General features: G+C 48.5%; 4 protein-coding genes across 5 annotated transcripts; 2 read left to right on the top strand and 2 right to left on the bottom strand.

Annotated features, from left to right (window-relative positions):
* Positions 1 to 2,296: 2,296 nt before the first annotated feature.
* Positions 2,297 to 6,586, top strand: ARHGEF39 (Rho guanine nucleotide exchange factor 39). 2 transcript variants are annotated; one of them, XM_044657285.1, is made up of 9 exons: positions 2,297 to 2,715; positions 3,004 to 3,098; positions 3,188 to 3,308; positions 3,558 to 3,676; positions 4,495 to 4,565; positions 4,732 to 4,860; positions 5,031 to 5,260; positions 6,233 to 6,321; positions 6,478 to 6,586. In XM_044657285.1, the coding sequence occupies exons 1-9, from the start codon at positions 2,584 to 2,586 to the stop codon at positions 6,491 to 6,493; spliced, it is 1,002 nt and encodes a 333-aa protein (XP_044513220.1). In that variant the 5' UTR covers positions 2,297 to 2,583; the 3' UTR covers positions 6,494 to 6,586. The 2 variants fall into 2 exon arrangements, with proteins under 2 accessions (XP_044513220.1, XP_044513219.1); XM_044657284.1 differs by having other exon boundaries at positions 6,233 to 6,586.
* An 80-nt stretch (positions 6,587 to 6,666) lies between these two features.
* On the bottom strand, positions 6,667 to 8,026 carry CCDC107 (coiled-coil domain containing 107). The gene is made up of 6 exons (XM_044657287.1): positions 7,889 to 8,026; positions 7,652 to 7,785; positions 7,474 to 7,537; positions 7,309 to 7,390; positions 7,111 to 7,217; positions 6,667 to 7,021 (listed from the first exon to the last, which is right to left on the bottom strand). Exons 1-6 carry the CDS (start codon positions 8,001 to 8,003, stop codon positions 6,816 to 6,818), a joined length of 708 nt encoding a protein of 235 aa, XP_044513222.1. The 5' UTR covers positions 8,004 to 8,026; the 3' UTR covers positions 6,667 to 6,815.
* On the top strand, positions 8,002 to 13,406 carry SIT1 (signaling threshold regulating transmembrane adaptor 1). Its single transcript, XM_044678200.1, has 6 exons — positions 8,002 to 8,132; positions 8,470 to 8,639; positions 12,525 to 12,660; positions 12,806 to 12,864; positions 12,954 to 13,015; positions 13,110 to 13,406. Exons 1-6 carry the CDS (start codon positions 8,002 to 8,004, stop codon positions 13,350 to 13,352), a joined length of 801 nt encoding a protein of 266 aa, XP_044534135.1. The 3' UTR covers positions 13,353 to 13,406.
* Positions 13,407 to 13,965: 559 nt separating this feature from the next.
* On the bottom strand, positions 13,966 to 17,592 carry LOC123231064. The gene is made up of 5 exons (XM_044657283.1): positions 16,329 to 17,592; positions 15,837 to 15,893; positions 15,137 to 15,181; positions 14,616 to 14,711; positions 13,966 to 14,532 (listed from the first exon to the last, which is right to left on the bottom strand). Exons 1-5 carry the CDS (start codon positions 16,666 to 16,668, stop codon positions 14,177 to 14,179), a joined length of 894 nt encoding a protein of 297 aa, XP_044513218.1. The 5' UTR covers positions 16,669 to 17,592; the 3' UTR covers positions 13,966 to 14,176.
* Positions 17,593 to 17,670: the final 78 nt, after the last annotated feature.

Below are 17,670 nucleotides of genomic sequence, written 5' to 3'. Positions count from 1 at the left end.
CCCCCACCCCCAACATGCTTGTTCTTAATAATTTTGAGCATTCATTTTTGCTTTTTTTTGGTATTTCTTTCCATTTATAGTTGTAGTTTTGGTACTGCTTACTTCACTCTACATCAGTTCAGATATACTGTTCCCTGCCTTTTTGATTTCCTCACATTTATAGTTTCTTACAGCACAATAATATTCCATTATATTCATGTACCATAACTTGTTTAGCCATTCCTGAATTGATAGACATCCAAGAAAGCCTGGATTTGCAATCTCTGACTTTAGGCAAATCATTGTATCCTACTTTTTACATTTGTAAAATAAGAAATTGGATGACATTCTCTCTCCATTATTCTCCCCTCATCCTCATTTTTATGTAAATATATTTTATTTTACCAATTACATGTCATAACAATCTTCCACATAAGTTTTTTGAAGTTATAAGATCCAAATTATCTCCCTCCTTCTCTTCCTTTCCCCTTCCCCTTCCCAGAAATATTAAACAATTTGATCTGGTTATACACATATTATCATGCAAAACATTTCCATATTGTTCATTGTTGTAAGAGGATATCCATATAAACCCAAAGTCTCTAAATGAAAACACAAATTTAGTGAAAAATTGTCTGCCTTAATCTTCATTCTCTCACCAACAGTTCTTTCTCTGTAGGTGGATAGTTTTCTTTGTCATAAGTCCCTCAGAATTGTCCTGGGTCATCCATGAGAGAAACTAAATCTTTCACAGTTGATCATCCCACAGTATTGCAAACCTATGTATGTTTTCCTGGTTCTGCTTTTTACTCTGCATCAGTTCATGTAGGTCTCTCCAGCTCTTTCTGAGATCATCCTGCTCTTCATTCCTTACAGCACAATAGTTCATCACCATCATATATCACGATTTGTTCAGCCATTCCTCAATGGATGGACATCCTTCCAATTTCCAATTCTTTGCCACCACAAAAAAGGGCAGCTATAAATATTTTTGTATTTTGTAAAGTAGGTCCTTTCTCCCCTTTTTTAAAATTTCTTGGGAATTCAGACCCATCAGTGGTATTACTGGATCAAAGGGTATGCACAAATGCAATGACCTGGGACAGTCCTGAAAGACTTACGGGGAAATGCTATCCACCTCCAGAGAAAGAACTGTTAAGAGTAATTTTTCGCATCAGTGTATCTTTGATTTTATTTTGGATTCTGGTTATCTGTGAGTGTGCTCTTAGAACAATGACCATGGCAGTGTGTCTTGCATGACAAAATAAAATTTAAAATAAAATAAGGGTATGTATAGTTTTATAGCCCTTTGGACATAGTTCTAAATTACTCTCAGAATGGTAGGCTCAATTCACAACTCCCAAAGTGTGGTCAAAGTGTCCCAGTTTTACCACATCCCCACCAACACTGGCCAGTCTTATAGGTGTGAGGTGGTATCTCAGAGTTGTTTGCATTTCTCTAATTAAGAGTGATTTAGAGTATTTTTTCAAACGATTATTGATAGCTTTGATTTCTTCATATCCTTTGACCATTTGTCAATTTTCCAAGCCCCCTTTTAAGCCTCATTATTTTGAGGGCCAGAATCTCTCTCCTTGCTATTTGTAGCAAATTGCTTGTGAGCCAAAACAAAGCTCTTTACTGGGGTCTGGCTTGTGTGTGACCACACTTTGAGGTGAAGAAGGGAAAAGAGGAAATGAGGACACGGCGGCAGCAACAGGAGGAAGGAGGCAGGTAATTTGCCCTCGGGTGTGGCAGATCTCTGTACCCAGAAAGCAGGCTTAGGTATCAGGGGAGGCAGGAGTTTAGGGGGTTTGGAACCAGTGAAGCTTTGGACCCAGAGCAAGGTCCCTTGAGTGAACTCTAAGGAGGTGCTAATGTCCTTGGAAACTGAGACCTCCTCTGTCTTTGACTCTAATAAAGTTGATAAATGTTGAGTACAACTGAGTTAATGGGAAGAACATTAACAATGACTCAGAAAGCTTAGGATGAAAGTCCTTTCGGCTCAACTTGCTAGCTGTGTGACTTTGGAAAAAAACATCCGCCTCTCTGAACTTTGTATTCCTTATTGGTAAAACGGGGATGGAGACGATAGGCTCCCACTACAAAATCCTAAAAGACCATACTTGTGGTCCTCACCACATTGGATTACACCAAATTCTGGGATGAGATGGGGGAAGGAGGAGGGGCCCCACCTAGAGCACCTCATGCTCCGATATGGGCGGGTTTGCGGGGGCGCGCATGCCCAAGTCGGAAAACGGGAGGGGAAGAATGAAGCTGGCAACCCAAGGCCTTCTTGGTACATGCGCAGTACCGGCGGTGCCGTGACTTCCCAGGCAGCAGGGGGCGCCGTGCAGAATTCCCTTCACCAGACTGTCTTCTCCCCGGCCCCGCCTCTTTTGGTGGCGGTTGGAATTTGAATCCTGGCAGATCCCAGCCCCTTTGGCATTTGGAGTGGAGGAGCTGCTCGCAATTGACGTGGGCGCGTGCTGAGAGTGGGTGCGTTAGGGTCTCATTTTCTGGGTGAAGTGACCGAGCACCCCCATCTTTGGTGGCGGGGAAGGGTTATTTTTGTTTCAATCCTGGTCCGGCCTCCCCTGCCCCACCATGGGGAGTCCGGGGCCGCGGTGCCCAGTGAGTGAGCAGCGGGCTCGTTGGGAACTAAAGCGAAGCCGCACGGCGCGAGAGCTGCTGGAGACTGAGCGCCGCTACCAGGAACAATTAGCGCTGGTGGTACAGGTGCGCGAGGACGCTGGCTGGTGGGCACCGGTCTGGGAGAGGGGGGCGGGGCCCGACGGGTAGGCACCGGTGGGGAGTTGGGGCAGGCTAGGGGTAGAGCCAGGATTCTCGTGGGGTGGGGGTGAGGAGTAGCACACTGCTAGGCCCAGAAAGATCTCTGGTTTGATCTGTGGTTGGGTACTGTCTACACTTAAGCACTTTAGCCATCTCTCAAAATTTCATCCGTTCTTGTCCACCCTCAATCTTTTCCCCTATCCTATGACTCTCTCCTTCCCCTCCCCCCCCCAGTACTTTTTATGCATTTTGAGAGCTAAAGGGACCCTGCGACCAGCTGAGCTACAGGCTGTGTTTGGACCCTGGGAATCCATCCATATTGCCAGCCAGTGAGTAAGGGTAGAAAGGGTGTTTGTGGGAGAACAGTGGGCCAGAGGTGTGCCTGTGGAAGGCAGTCTGTGTTTTCCCTTTTGCACAGGGAGCTGCTCCTGCATCTGGAGGCTGGGAATTGGGGAGCAGGCCTAGAAAGATTCTGTCACCACTTAGAATTCTACACTCGTTTTGCTGCAAACCAAGAGCAGTCCAGAGCCACGCTCCAGGTACTCCTGTTCTACCTCTTCCGAGAGGTATTACCCTTCAGGGCATTTGTGCATTCCCTATTTTGTCTCAGTACATTTACTGTGAGTCTAAGGTATATGCTACAACTAGAAGAATCAGACAAGGCCTTCATCCCAGAAAGTTAATAGTATGGACTAGCTGTGTGCACAAGTAACTATTAAGGGCAGCATAAGCACCATCTGTGCCCCTCATTGCTTTTCTTCTATAACCCAATCCCACTCTCAACTTAGAAGCAGCTAAGAAAGAGTAAGTGTTTCAGAAGGTTTGTACAGCTTCAGGAGGGACGTCCTGAGTTTGGGGGCCTTCGGCTTGTGGACCTGCTTCCCTTACCACTGCAACGCCTCCAACAGTAAGTGATCCTCTGATTCCACCTTGATCCCTGCTCTGATGCCAATCTACTCTCAGACCCTTACCCTTGTAAGGTAACACCCTCAATTGGGAGGTGACCCTGACTGACAGGGTAGGGTGGGAAGCACTGGGCTTAAATCACTAACACCGAGGTTTGGAATTCTGTCTCAAGTCTCTGGGAAAGTCAATCCCTCTTGGCCTTAGTTTCCACACCTGTAAAATAGGAATAATATCTGTAGGTATATATATAATATAATACCTATTCAGGTTGTTGTAAGGGTCAAATGAGATAAAGTGTGTAAAATGTTTTGCAAATTTCAAAGGACTAGATAAAGGTAAGTTATTATTAAGACCAGAGTTAGCCAAACTCTTTTGGCTGCCGAACAGTGAGCATTGGTATTTTGTGATTTAAATACTCAAATATCTGGGTATGCCACTCTTTTTTGTCCTTAGGGACCATGAACAAGACTATGATTAAATAACTCCAGGAAACTAAGTAGGGAGCTGGTAATCTGTAGTCTTTTGTGGAATTCTCCCTATATCACTCCCTTAACCTATGGGGTAAATATAAAAAATTTCATCGTGGTTACTTAAAGAGAAATGGGCAAAGAGTGACCTCTAGTCCTAGATGTAAGAACAAGGTTTGAGTACATGGAGCTCTGGATAGGGAAAGTAAATGAGCCAGAAAACATAGAAACCAAATGAGTCCATAAGTTTGCCTAGTGGAAAAGCAATATTTTGATCAATCAATAATTAAGTTTGCTTTTCCTAGGCTTACTTGGCAACTAACATCCCTAAACTTCATTCTATCTTTTCCAGATATGAAAACCTGGTTGTAGCTTTGGCTGAAAATACGGGTCCTGACAACCCTGACTATCCACAGCTCACAAGTATGTTTGCCCCAAGCCAACATCATGAGTATATCCCAGACTCTTAATGCTAAGCTCCACAATTAGATCTTTCATCTCCTTTTCCCTTCTCTTCTCCATTCCTTAACACCTCTTTTCTAGTTATTTTATTAATCAGATGGCATTTTGGTGGGGGTTGTCATTTTAGAGGCTACTCAGAAATTGAGTGAGGCCATCCAGCAGGTTGGTGCCATTGGTCGGGAACAGGAGAATGGCAGACAACTCCACCGGATTCAGACTTTGCTCAGTGGTCGTCAGGCTAAAGGTCTGACCAAAGGTCAGTCCTAACCCCTACCCCTCTGGTACCCCTGCTCCACAAAGGCCTTTAGGATTCTTCTCCCCAAGACCTCAAAATATAAGAATATTCTTAGAGAAGTAGCACATTCCCACAATGTCACCCCCTAGACTTTGTGAACTATGCTAACCACCCTTTTCTCTCTACCACAGGGCGCTGGTTCCTTCGACAGGGCTGGCTACTAGTGGTCCCTCCTAAGGGGGAGCCAAAACCTCGAATGTTCTTCCTCTTTTCTGATGTACTTTTGATGGCTAAACCCCGGTCTGTTCTACATGTCCTGTATGGAGGGACCTTTGCTTGTCAGGCCCTTTACCCCATGGCCCAGTGTCGGCTCCAAAGGATCTTTGGCCACTCAGGGGAAGCAGGGGGTGGACTGCTCAGTGTAAGTGGGACTGTGTTCAGGGGTATGGAGAGTGTTCCCTGGGTTAGGCCAAAGTTATTCCTAGGATCAGGCCTATAACTACCCCCAAGATAAAATGTATTTATGACACACTTTTAAGTTTAATCTGCAGCATTATTAATATCCATCACTTTTAAGTTTAGACAATCAACAAAACAATAAATTAAGCCCCAATTTGTAGAGGACATATTATGACCAGTCTGATATTCTGACAAGACAGATATGGGGCCCCAAACTTCCCTGAGTAACCTGTTTAGATCCATCTTTAGGAATTTCTTTTAAAACATATAAACATGGCATAAGATCACTTGAACTGGGTAGAAGTCAGGAGAACTGGATTTCAGTCCTACTTATTACCACTAGCTTGTGTGTGACTTTGGGCACTCTGAACCCGTTATCCATTTGTAAAATTAGGGAATTAGACCAGCTCAAAGAACACTCTTTTAGTACTCCCTCCCCTAAATCTTGCCCAGGGTTCAAGGAATAAGCCCTGTTTCTCTCCATGTAGCATAGACCTTAAATTTGTTTGCTATAACCACCAAGATCTTCACATGATAGGCTGTGAAGAATAGACAGAGCTAATCTTAGAGCCATGAAGACCTGAGTTCAAGTCTCACCTCTCTCTACATACACACACATACTCCCCCACTGAGCAAATCACTTCAGAGCAGGGATTGATAAATGGACTGCCATTTGTTTTTGTACTGCTATAAGTCAAGACCAGTCTTTATATTTTTTTAAGTAAAGTTTTAGAAAAATATAGAAAAACAGGCAGTTTAGCCAATAGGCTACAATTTATCAATCCTTGGTCTATACAACTCTGTAAGATCACAAGTCCAGAGTCTAACACCATCCTTGACTACATATATCTTTTTCTTTTAGATAGCAATGGCTTCAGCTTTAGGACTGAGTTTTCTGGATAGAGAACTTAAGTCATTCATTTCTTCCTCTCAGCTTTCTTTTCCCCAGGAAAAACTGCTGCTCATGTCCACCAACCAAGAGTCACTATCTCGATGGTACCACAGTCTGACCTTAGCCATCAGGTATGCCTTGCATCTCCCTTAGTTCTAATGAATGATTTAGCAATGTGCAGAATTCATGTGTTTCCATCACCATTTATGTACTCTATATTTCTTTGGCTCTTGAGTACTTTACTCATAAACTGGGGCCTAGGCTTATTTATTGTTCTTTTTCTACAGCAGCCAGACAAGGTAGAAGAGCACCTTACAACTGTTTCCAATTAGATATGGGGAGACTGATTGCTTTGAAGCCCAGCATTTCCAGGACTTGTGTAACCATTTGGTGTTAGATGACTAGGATGATGTGTGTATGATATGTATTTCCCTTTGATTGGAGCACACTGATTTATGTTTTGGATGATCAAGTTGTATATTTAAATAGAATAAAATTTATTTTTATTAAAACTTCTCAGCTCCTTGAACAGAGCCTTTTTCCTCAAATCTGAGCTTTTGATTCCTTGCCAGGCTCTCCAAAACTGATACTATTCCCTTAACCTCTGAGAGGCTAAATCTCATTCTTAGTCTGTGACTTGGATTCCTGTAATCCATTTCCTCCTCCTGAGTCCCCACAACTTTCCATTTTCCCCAAATTGGTCCCAGGAGACATGTGGAGCCCAGGCCTCAGTTCCTCTCTCCTCAGGTTCCTCCCCCCAACCCCAGGTCTGAAGGTCACTGCCATCATCTTCCTCAGCACTCGGGTCCTCATGGATAGGGGGGTTGTACTCTGTGTGTGGGGGGGAAGGGGGCAGCATGAGTCCTCAAATCAGACAATATCAGACACAAATATCTGATATTCTATCCAAGGACCCCTACCTTGGGAAGCTGCAGTGGTGTCCAGCCCCTTGTCCTTTAACAGCTGGCTGATGGTCTGAAGTCTTAAGGTCAGCAGGTCCTGCTGGGCTCCAGCCAGAGCGTCCACACTGCAGAGATGCTCAGTCAGGCCGCCTCTTACTAGCCTTCTTCCATGCCCCAGCACCACCCTCATCCCGTCCTGGGCCCACCACCTCTCACCGCTCAAAGAGAGGGTCCAGCTGATCCAGCAGGCCGCCCAGAAGTTGCTCTGTCTTCGCTAGCTTTTGGGCCAGTTGCTCTTCTAGGAAAGTAAGAGCCATTTGTCACAGGGCCAGCCCACTTCTATTTGCCCCGCTGCCCCTACCACACCCCCATGGCCTTCACCTCTGTGCAAAAGGTCCTTCTCGGTGGGCTTCTCCTTTGGGGAAACTTCGGCCTCATCTTGTCCCTAAAATGAGATAAGGCAGGTCGGTCCTCTACCACACCCAAGGGCTCCTACAGGAGTGGGACCCCCCCTGCGGGCGTCAACCATTCCCCACCCCGGGGATCCGGGCCCCCACACCTGCAGACACCGGCGCAGCACGAAGGCCAGGACGCCCACGGCATACAAGGCTCCCAAGGGCAGTGGCCCCCACGGTGGACCAGCCGCCCGAGGCTCCTCCGACGTCTTCCGCTGCTCGTCTCGGGATGCCTCGCCTACACAGTGAAAGCAGAGTCGCGGTCACGACCGCAGAGTAGCGCGAGGAGGTCCCCATCTCCGATCGCACCACTCTCCTCCCCTCCTTCTGCTGCCTATTACCTGCGGGGGGCCGCGGTCCGGCGCCGCCCTCGAAGACTCGGAGCGCTACGCCCACGAGTAGCAGCGCCAGAGCGGCCGGGACCAGCGCCTGGCCGCTGAGCCCCGGGACTGGCATGGCGGGAGGGCGGTGCGAGCCTGAATCGGAGGCCTGCACAATCCTGGAACGTGGGGCAGACGCAGTGACGCATCGCATGACGACACACGCAGTACGCCCAGCTGGTCCCGCCCATCCCATCGGGAGCGAGCACGAATGACTAACTCCTTTCATTTACATAATATATTCACCTAACGGGTCTCCGGGTGCATGCTGGGCTACCTCTCTCAAATTCTCTGGAGATATTATTTATTTTTGAAATATTATCCTTTTAAAATTTTGTTTGTAAAGTAAAAGACTCCATTTATGGAAGCATTAAAAAAACAAACAAAAAAAAAAACCCTGAAATTTTCTAACCATAATATAAAAGGGTTTAAGTTCTTTGGGCCTTTATAAAAATGTGTGCCAAGGGCCAACTCGGAGGCGCTTGCTGAAGGCCTGTTACCTAGGCTACGTACGGGGGACATGTTCCCCACTCTGCGCCTAGGGGAAAGTCCCCGGACCGCGGGCAGAAAGTGCCACGCACACACGTGCGTCTGGCCTATGTCGCAGCTCCATATCTTCCCGCCAAGAGGTTCTTCTACCTTAGTGGAAGCACTGAGCGGAGTGAGCGCGGTGAGGCCAACCTTAGTCAAGAATTGGATAGTTACGCAGGCAGTGCGTCTCATGCGCACTAACTCCACGGGGCTCATTCTCAGCGCGTCTTCTCTTTTAGTTGCAAAAACAACATTCTGTGGTGCCTGACGCAATGCCCAAGGGGAGCCCTCTAGGAGCAAGCTAAAAGAGTAGATCTGCACACACAAAAAACTCCAGACTGGGAATCTGGGTGAAGTCCGGGTAGTCTCGGTTCAAATTTGACCTCAGACACTTCCTAGCAAGTCACTTGGCCCCTATTGCCTAGCCCTGGTCCTTCTAGGGTGATTGAGTATGGGGGGGATCAGCAGTGTCACGGGTTGAGGACCATGAGGCCAAGGACCATGAGGATTGAGAAAAGGTCATTAGCACTTTGGAGAGAGCAGTTTCAGTGCCATGATCAGGTCAGAAGCCAAATTGTGAGACATTAAGAAGAGAGTGCCAGGGAGTGGAGGCATCTACTGTAGGGGCCAGGAAGGACAGAAGAGAAAGAGGATGAGAGCAGGGACGAAGGCATTCAGTAAGGGTTTTCTCAGGCTGGGGAGAGGCATGGGCATGTTTGCAGCCAGTAGGAAATGAGTCGGGGCAAGGAGAGATAAAAAATAAGTGAGTCAGGATGACAGAGGGGGCAACTTGTGGGAGGGAGAAAGAATGGAATGAGGTAAAGGACTTAGCCTTGGTAAGGAGGAAGGCTACCTTGTCATGTGAAAGGGGTGGAGGAGAGAGTGGCAGAAGGTATCTGAGTGATAGGGGATGAGGAAGAGGGAAGATGGAGTTCCTATCAAATGAACTTTTTTTCCTGTAAAATGTGAGTCAAAGTTGCCAGCTGAGGCGAGGTGGGGGGAGCTGGGGGAACTTTGAGTTAGGGAAGAATGATAATAAATTGACAAGGCAGGCACAGGAGGTTTGTTCAGCCACAGGGTTGTTGAAGGTCCAGTTGAGATCATGTATGATAAATTTGTCCTGGACACAGTCAGAGCATTTGTCATCTTCACCTTCTTTCTAAAGTTGCACAAAGGCAACAAAGGGTGGGAGTGATCCAAGACTGAGGCCTGGCTGGGTGACATGGGCACTCTGATAAAGGGCCTAGGAATTCAATAGAGGAAGAAAGTATCCAGTTGAATGGGTTCACCATAAGATGGGGAGACTAGGAGAGAGTGGCTAGTACAGGGGAGATAGCCTGGAGAGAATTGTGGGGGTCAAGGGCCTGGAGATCACAGTGAGGATGAAAAGTAGGGTTATGCAACAGATGGCTGAGAGATGAAAAGCCAGATAAGAGGGTTTCAGAATTCTTTAACAGGGAGGTGGTGACAAGATCAAAAGTATAACCATCTTTGTATGTGGCTGAGGTTGGGTGGAGGGGTAGGTTGTGGGAAGTGAATAGGTTGTGAAAATGAGCGTTTAAGGCACTTGAGGGAGAATCAATGGATGTTGAAGTCCCTTAGTCTGATATAAGGGCAGGATTTGGGGAGGAGAGTTGGTCAATAAGTATTTTAATAAGTGCCTAGTTAGGCATTATGCTAAGCACTAGGGATCCAAGAGGCAAAAGAAAGTGCCCACTCTCAAGAAGCTCACAATCCAACTGGAGGGGCAGGGGAAGGGGAAGGACACACAAGGGCTACCTAGGAAATGGCTGAGAAGGCACTAGAGGTAAGAGGGGATGGGAAAGGCTTCTCATCAAAGATGGGATTTTAGTTGGGACTTCAAGGAAGCTAGGGAGGTCAGCAGTTAAAGCAGGGAAGTGGGAATGTTCCTGGCATGGGGGATGCCATAGAAAATGCTCAGTGCAGAGAGATGGAACAGCCAATGGTAAGGAATAAGGTGTAAGAAGCCTGGGAAGGTAGGAGAATTAGATTATAAATAGCAAACAGAACATTTTGCATTTGGCCCTGGAGGTTACAGAGAGTTATTGAAACTTATTAGATAGGGGGGACACCATCAGACCTGTTTTAGGGAAATTATTTTAGTGAATAAACAAGAGAATGAATTGGAGTGTTAGTATGAAACTCTAAAGGGCTATCCTTAAGTTTAACAGTCAACTGTTCTTTTGCAAATAGGGTCCTTGGAACTCTTATTCCATTTTCTGAAATAAAAATTTCAGATTAGATTCCTAGAATGAGCCACAGAAGCCTGTTAGTTCTGTACTAATAGTAACAAACTTGACTTTCCTTCCTGGGTGCAGAGAAGGGTTTCTGGCTTGGGATGAGGGAGGAGATATCATCCAAGGAGCTCTTGGCCCAGGCTCCACTACCCCAGCATCCTAAAATAATCCTCAGCCTAGATGGGAGGTCACACTTTATTTATTTATTTTTTTATTTTAGACCCTTAACTTCTGTATATTGACTTTATAGGTGGAAGATTGGTAAGGGTAGGCAATGGGGGTCAAGTGACTTGCCCAGGGTCACACAGCTGGGAAGTGTCTGAGGCCGGATTTGAACCTAGGACCTCCCGTCTCTAGGCCTGGCTCTAAATCCACTGAGCTACCCAGCTGCCCCAGGGAGATCACACTTTAATGGAAAAGGAAACTTGAGGGGGTAGTATCTCCTTTCTCTTCTCTCCCACCTACATAAAAAAGAAAGTAGTTGAAGGAGATGAATGCTCTGGGCCTTCTTGTCTTTGTAGAAGGGCTATTATCTGACCAGGCCAGGAGGTTGGAAAGAAGGAAGCACTGAACACCAGAAAGCTAGATACCAACAGAAAGGGAAAAGATGAAGGCAGAGCTGGAGACACTAGAGCTCACTTGCCCTGTTCATTGTAATTCAAGTTTAAAGGAAAGTTAAGCCCTAACCTTTAACTATAGCTTAGAGGAAACTAAAGTGAGGTGGCTGATAAGGAGGGTTGGGGTCAGAACAAAGAGGGCAAGAAATTTTTACTAGGGTGCTGCTGAGATATGGTTGAGGGAGGGGAGTTATGCCATCAGATCTGAGCATTAGGAAGACTAAGTTGAGGGCATGTTGCAGACAAGAAAAGGCAGATAGCAAGGGAGGCCAATTAGAAGGCTGTTCTAGCAATCCAAAAAAAAAGGGAAGAGTTCTAAACTAAGGTGGGTATCCTGGGAATAGAAAGAGGAGAGACAGTAGATAAATCGTGTAGCACATAGACCAGGAAAAGATTGAGTTAAAGAAGGGGTAACCGGGAGGGGAAGTTCCTTCTACTCTGGGAGAATTGAGGTGGGTGATTCTGGTAAGGAGGAAACTAGAAAGGAGAACTAGTTTTCAGATCAGGTCTTGAATTTCATTCCTCCCCTCCATCCCTCATCTGTTCCTTCTCTCCAGCGCATGGCAAGGCCTGTGCTTGGGATTCTCAGAGATAGGAAGGCATAGCAGCAGCAGATTTATCATAAAGAGGCTTGGGCCAAAGTGCCCCAGGTTAGTAGATCTGAAATCCAGTACCTTTAAGTCAACACTGAATATCTTCCCTCAATATTCCCTAGGAACAATGAGGTTAAAGTAGAGGGAAGAAAGGAAATGAGAGTAGGAGACATTTCAGGGGACTCCCGTATCTGGGGAGGGGAAGATGTTTCCCCCATCTCTGCTCCGGAAGGAAGCTCCTGTGGCTTTCATAGCTGCAGCTGATGTGCTGAGCTGCCAGGGGCTGAGTGACTGAGGCGCGGACAGGGGCTCTGTCCTTGTCTTTGTCCACAGAGGAAAGCAACTGGGGCTCTGAGCCTAGAGGGACCTAGCTCTAGGGGATTGAGGGGCACTGCAGGTTTCCCTCAGTAGGCTCAGACCCTGATATCTTTGGCATTAATGATGGGGGGAAAATGTGAAAATGCTACAGCTGGTGAGGTGGGGACAGGAGGGTGGATGGGTCTGAGCAGGGAGGAGGTGGGGGATGGCTTCTTGGCTGAAGGGGAAGGGCCAGGTCAAGAAGAGGGTGTGGTGATGGCCTAGTGACTATTCCTTTCAGGATTCCCTGACCTGCAGTGTGCCTATGGGCTGTGGGCCCTGCTTGGGGTGGTGTCCCTGTTGCTGCTTTTGGTACTGGCTGAACACCTAGCCCGATGGACCAGAGAGAAGAACAGGACCTTCCAGGGACAGGAATGGTGAGTACTTTTGAGGAGAGGCACCAGAGAGAGGCCATCCCCTCAGTCATCCCTAATCTCTCTTAGACTCCAAAGGGATATTTTTGCACTCCAGCCTTTCCCATCTTTCTTGTTCATCCACTCCCCCTCCTCCTTTCTATTGCAGCCCCAAAAGGCCTGTGGAAGAGGTACCCCTCTATGGGAACTTGACATATCTGCAGACAGGTGAGGCAATTGGGGGGAAGCAAAGTGATGAGGGGGGATAGAGGGCCTCAGGAACTTATAAACGAGGGTCTAATTCCATCCTGTCTCAGGGAGGCTCCCACAGAAGCCAGGGTCCACCCTACAAGAACCACCCACAGGAGACCTCCCTCGAGTAAGTCTGATCTGGGGCACAAAGGGCAGGGAAGCTAAGGAAGAGGAGGTCCTGAGGTCCCCACATACCCCCTAATCTGCCTCTGTGTCCCCAGGCAGGGGAAGAAGCTATGTGCTATGCCAGCCTGCAGCTGCAGCCCCCTCTGGGACGCTCCCCAGGGCCCAGTCCTGGGCCACCCATCAAGTACTCGGAGGTGCTGATGGTGTTGGATGCTGAGCAGCCTGCACCCCTGCCCCGGCTCCCAGAGCCTGAACTCTATGCTTCTGTGGGATCCCAGGCCCGCCGAGCAACCTTTCCCGATGAGGACTATGCCAACAGCCAGCCAGGGGATGGATGACTGGAAGACTCATGCTGAAGTGCCAAATGCATCTCAGGGGGGAGAGAGGAGAGGAAAGAGGCTGTAGTACACAGGGCCCAACCTCCCTGCTCAGCCCATGGTCACTTTAATTTGGGTTATGACCATGGGAGAGAGCAGGGGGAGAGAGAAGCCCACCTGGGTATGCTAGAAAGCTGGGGAAGCTACCCGCTGGGGCATGAGACCAACTCCACTTTCAGACACCCCTGCTGGATGGAGGTTGCTTTTGCACCCCCTCCCATCTCAGTCCTTCTGAGGTTAGCCAGTTCCGGCCCCCGTGACACATCTCTAGCTTCTTCGGAAACACAGGAAGCGGTGGTGGTATTTGGGGGCTGAGGGGGCCATGATTGCCTGGGAGGAGCAGATGTGCTAGAACAAGCATGTGCACACAAGAGCCCCAGAAAGCAAGCAAGGGTGTGAGAGCCCACTAAGCTGGGATGTCTGCACTGAGGTGCCAGGCACCTGAAAGGATGGGGGATGCCCGAGGCACTCATCTTCAGCCCCCTAATACAGGTTCCAAGAAACTGAAAGAACAGGGTGGAGTCAGGGGCACGGCCCCCTCTCCGGCTATTTCGATTTTTTTTCTTTAATCAAATAATCTCTCACTGTAAAAAAAGGATGCGTGTTTCTTTTAAATTAAATATTTTCTAAAATATGAGGACATTTACATAAAAGTCTCCAGTCTTGGGTACAGACTACCAGGGGTAGGGAAGCAAGGGCTCTGTAGTCACTGGCAGGAAAAAAGGAAATCAGAGACAGAGTGGTCTTACTGGCTCTCGCCACAGCATTGGGGAGAGGGTTCACATTCATAATGGAGCAAACCTGGGAGGGGGCAAGATGGTCTCCTCCTTCAGGCAGGGGCCAACGGGGGCAGCAGGAATGGAGGGAGAATGGGGAGAGTGCAGGCCCAGGACGGAGGGGTGAGAACGAGTGCCAGTATGTGCGGGCGTGAGCAGGGAGCGGGGGCTCTGCCAGCTGGGGCTGTGCATCAACAGGGCCTGCAAGGTCTGGCCCATCTGGCCCAGGCCATCGGACAGCAGGTGCAGGTGGGAGACGGTGTCCTGGGCCAAGCTCTCGAGCAGTGCCTGCTGCTGTCTTGATGTTTGCAAGATCTGCACCAGAAGCTCCTGCATGTTCTGGAGAAGGCTCACCACCCCAGGGCCTGCAACAGTGCACCAGTGGGAGATGGAGGCCTGTGACCAGGCCCCAAGCCCCAGAGAAGGATGGGAGAAGGATGCAGCTTACCTTGGAGCACTGAAACATGGGCTGGCTCTTCTCTGGCCACTTCAGGCACCAGATCTGGCCTCACTGGGATCTCTGGCACCAAGGCTGGAGGCTCTTCTGGGGAAAGGGGGGGGTAGGGAGAGGCAAAAAAAAAAAAACAAAAAAAAACCTTGCTAAGTCCTGTTGGGCTCCACTTCTATATGATCCTTCACTGCAATGAGGATTCTATCCCTTTTTACTCCCAACTCAGCCTTGGGAGACCCCCTTGCTCATCCAGCTCCAAGGTAGGGGCTGTTCTCAGCTTCTTTGAAGACAGATTGGGGAAATGGACAAAGTTAGCTAGTTCCCTTACAGTGAGAAAGGTTCTAAGTAAGTGGGGCACGGGGTGCACCAGGAATCTGAGGGGAATAGCCAAGGGAAAGTCTAGTGATCCAACCCCTTTGACCCTTTCCCTATAGTATTGCTGTCTGCTAAATCACTTCCCTCCTCAACTCCATGTTCTCTATCCCAAACCTAAGAAAAACAAAACTCATTGGTCTTACCTGGAAGCTGGGAGGGGGGAGGGCTGTCCTGCTTCTCCTCAGGAGCTGCAGAGGAAGGACAGATACATTCAGCTTTTATCTGCTGACCCTAATGTGGACCCCATCCATGGACATCTTTAATCTAGCCTCTCCTATCTTATTTTCCCACAAGTGCCAGGTAGGGAAAGACTACCTCACTGGTTCCACAGTATAGACCTCAATTGAGAGGGAAGCATGCCAAATAGGACACTTTTAACAAAATGTACATGTTTAAATCCCAGAAAATTATGCTTGCTGCTGCACATGGGCACACGTCCTCCAGAGAAGTCTCGGGTGGACTAGGGACTGTAAAGCTTAGTTCAGGTGCCACTGCCTCCTCCTCTTCTTTTTCTCTATGAAACCTTCCTGGATCTGCACCAGTCAGCAGTTGTCTCTTCCTCTTCAAATTATGTTGTATCCCCCCAGAAGAAGAGAAGTTCCTTGAAGGCAGAGTCTGTTTCATCTCTACCTTTGTATCTCCAGCAACCAGATCAGTGCCAAGTGTGTAGTAAGAACCCAATGAATGTCTGTTGTGTTGACTTGGACCCAACAAAGGAGAAGGTGGCCATTTACCAACCCTGCCTAGGGCACACAAATTCTTGTTCCAGTTCTGCCTTTCCACCAAGTCCCATAGGCCTCAGCCTCAGCTTCCTTCTAGACCACAGCTGCTGGAAATACTTACTATTAGTTTCTTTCTTGGCACAAGATGGCGGACCTGCTTCAAGGTTTGTTTCAGAGCCTAGGTAGTTGGAGAGAAGAATGTCAGCTCAAGGCTAAATAAAGTGCCTTGTTCCCCACCAGAAATTTTGTATTCCAGAAATCTCTGCATCATTCCCAAGACTGCATTGTGTGCTGTTTTATTTTTGTCTTTTTATCCTCAGGAGGAAGCCGTGTCTGGTACACAGCAGGCACTTAATAGATTGCTGATTGAATGTGCCTCTCCTTCTAGCCACCCACTCTTCCAGTAGCTCAGCTCTGGTGGGGGCCTCCAGCTGAGTGCAGTGCTTCCCAGGTGGGAGCTTCACCAGACCTAGCAGGACTAGGAATAAGTATGGAGTGTGGAAGAAGACACTTGCAACCCTTTTCCTTTTCCTGCTAACCCAAAGGGTCCTTAAAGAAACAAGCAGGTTAAAAAGTGGCTCCCTGAGGCCCATCACCAGGGGTATTCCTTTACCTGGCAGGCGACGTTCTCCAAAAACAGGCCTCCCGGCAGCCTTCCACAGCCTCTTCATGGTGCGGTAGTGGGGTGGGGGCTGAGAGGAGGGACCTCCTGCCTGGCGACTTGTTTCCCACTCTGAGTAGAAGGCCTGCTTCAATGCCTTCCACTTAGATCGACACTGAGCCACACTTCGACCATAGCCTGATGCCCCCAACCCTTGGGAGATGGACTGCCACAAGGCCTCATTAGGCCTTGAAGTGGAGGCCATGAGCAATGTGACCTCCCCAGAGTCCTGGATCAGGGTCAGGAGGCAGCTGATCTCCTGCTGGGTCCAGGCCCGGCCCCTGGGCATCATTCAGGATCCTCCCTCTACACTGGCTACCAAGACCCTAGGAAAAGAGAGACTTGGGGGAAGGGACTGTCACAGATGGCCTGTGGGACACAGACAAAAAACAAAAAGACCTGAGCTAGCCTGGTTGGGACCAGCGGAGCACAGGGAGGGATTTGGGGTGCTGGAGAGGAAGGGAACTATTGGAGGTGTGCACATTAGCTGACATACAGAAGGGTTTCAGGGATCAGGAAGGGTGGTACCAGAGGGGTCAAGGGATCTGGTAGTCCAGGGAGATGGTTTGTCCAAGAGATATAAATGGATATAACAGTGTATGAGTCTTGGGAATGGTGGAGGATAAGGAATGTTGGCTGTGCTTGGGGCTGATGGGCTAACCCTCCCAAGGGTGTAAGTAGCCACCAAAGGGTAGGTAATGCCAGGCTGTGTGTGTGAATAGGGACAGGCGGGGCATCTGTGGGGTAGTGGCTTGGGGCAGCCCCTCCAAATGTAAATCTCCAGGTATTTTTTGGGAATAGGAGTCATGGGCAAAGGGGAGTACATGGGGCTAGAACTGTAAAATGAAAGTGGGAGTAAAGAGAGCTTAGGATGGATGCAGGATGTCAATACACCCGGGGGCAGCAGTTTCTGGGGAGGGACTGAGGTGGAGAGCTTTGGGGGGCTGTAGTACGCCTATGGGGGGTCTGGGATGGGGTAGCTAGCTGCATGCTTGGGGCTGGAAAGTGCTTTCCAGAGAGAAAGGGAACAGGTGGGGATAGGAACATCAGCATGTGCTGTATAAATTTGGGAAAGGTCTAGGGGAGACAAGACAGGGACAGGAAAGTTTGGGGGTATCTGCATTCCAGAGGCTCAAATGGTAAAGTGTGTATGTGGGAGAGGAAGAGGAACCGGAATGTGCAGGGGGCTGGGAAGGGGGTCAGGGATGGGAATGTGCATTGTGTGTGAGAAAAAGGGTGGAGGGAGCCCACTCGGAGAGGGGTAAGGGTGGGGGGTTGGGGGGAGGAGTCAGGG

This window comes from Gracilinanus agilis, chromosome 1, assembly GCF_016433145.1.
Source record: "Gracilinanus agilis isolate LMUSP501 chromosome 1, AgileGrace, whole genome shotgun sequence".
NCBI classification, from domain to species: domain Eukaryota; kingdom Metazoa; phylum Chordata; class Mammalia; order Didelphimorphia; family Didelphidae; genus Gracilinanus; species Gracilinanus agilis.
Note: the sequence above shows the minus strand (reverse complement) of the source record. Positions and strands in the feature narration are given on the sequence as shown.

Coding starts and splice junctions, on each gene's coding strand:
- SIT1 (XM_044678200.1), top strand. CDS start 8,002: ATGGCGGGAGGGCGGTGCGAGCCTGAATCGGAGGCCTGCACAATCCTG. Junction 8,133..8,469: donor GCCCATCCCATCGGGAGCGA/GCACGAATGACT, acceptor CTCTGCGCCTAG/GGGAAAGTCCCCGGACCGCG. Junction 12,865..12,953: donor CTTGACATATCTGCAGACAG/GTGAGGCAATTG, acceptor ATCCTGTCTCAG/GGAGGCTCCCACAGAAGCCA.
- CCDC107 (XM_044657287.1), bottom strand. CDS start 8,003: ATGCCAGTCCCGGGGCTCAGCGGCCAGGCGCTGGTCCCGGCCGCTCTG. Junction 7,218..7,308: donor CTGGACCCTCTCTTTGAGCG/GTGAGAGGTGGT, acceptor GCATCTCTGCAG/TGTGGACGCTCTGGCTGGAG. Junction 7,022..7,110: donor CACCACTGCAGCTTCCCAAG/GTAGGGGTCCTT, acceptor CCCCACACACAG/AGTACAACCCCCCTATCCAT.
- LOC123231064 (XM_044657283.1), bottom strand. CDS start 16,668: ATGATGCCCAGGGGCCGGGCCTGGACCCAGCAGGAGATCAGCTGCCTC. Junction 15,182..15,836: donor TGCCAAGAAAGAAACTAATA/GTAAGTATTTCC, acceptor CTTCCTCTGCAG/CTCCTGAGGAGAAGCAGGAC. Junction 14,533..14,615: donor CCATGTTTCAGTGCTCCAAG/GTAAGCTGCATC, acceptor GCACTGTTGCAG/GCCCTGGGGTGGTGAGCCTT.
- ARHGEF39 (XM_044657284.1), top strand. CDS start 2,584: ATGGGGAGTCCGGGGCCGCGGTGCCCAGTGAGTGAGCAGCGGGCTCGT. Junction 3,099..3,187: donor TCCATCCATATTGCCAGCCA/GTGAGTAAGGGT, acceptor CCTTTTGCACAG/GGAGCTGCTCCTGCATCTGG. Junction 3,309..3,557: donor AGTCCAGAGCCACGCTCCAG/GTACTCCTGTTC, acceptor CTCTCAACTTAG/AAGCAGCTAAGAAAGAGTAA.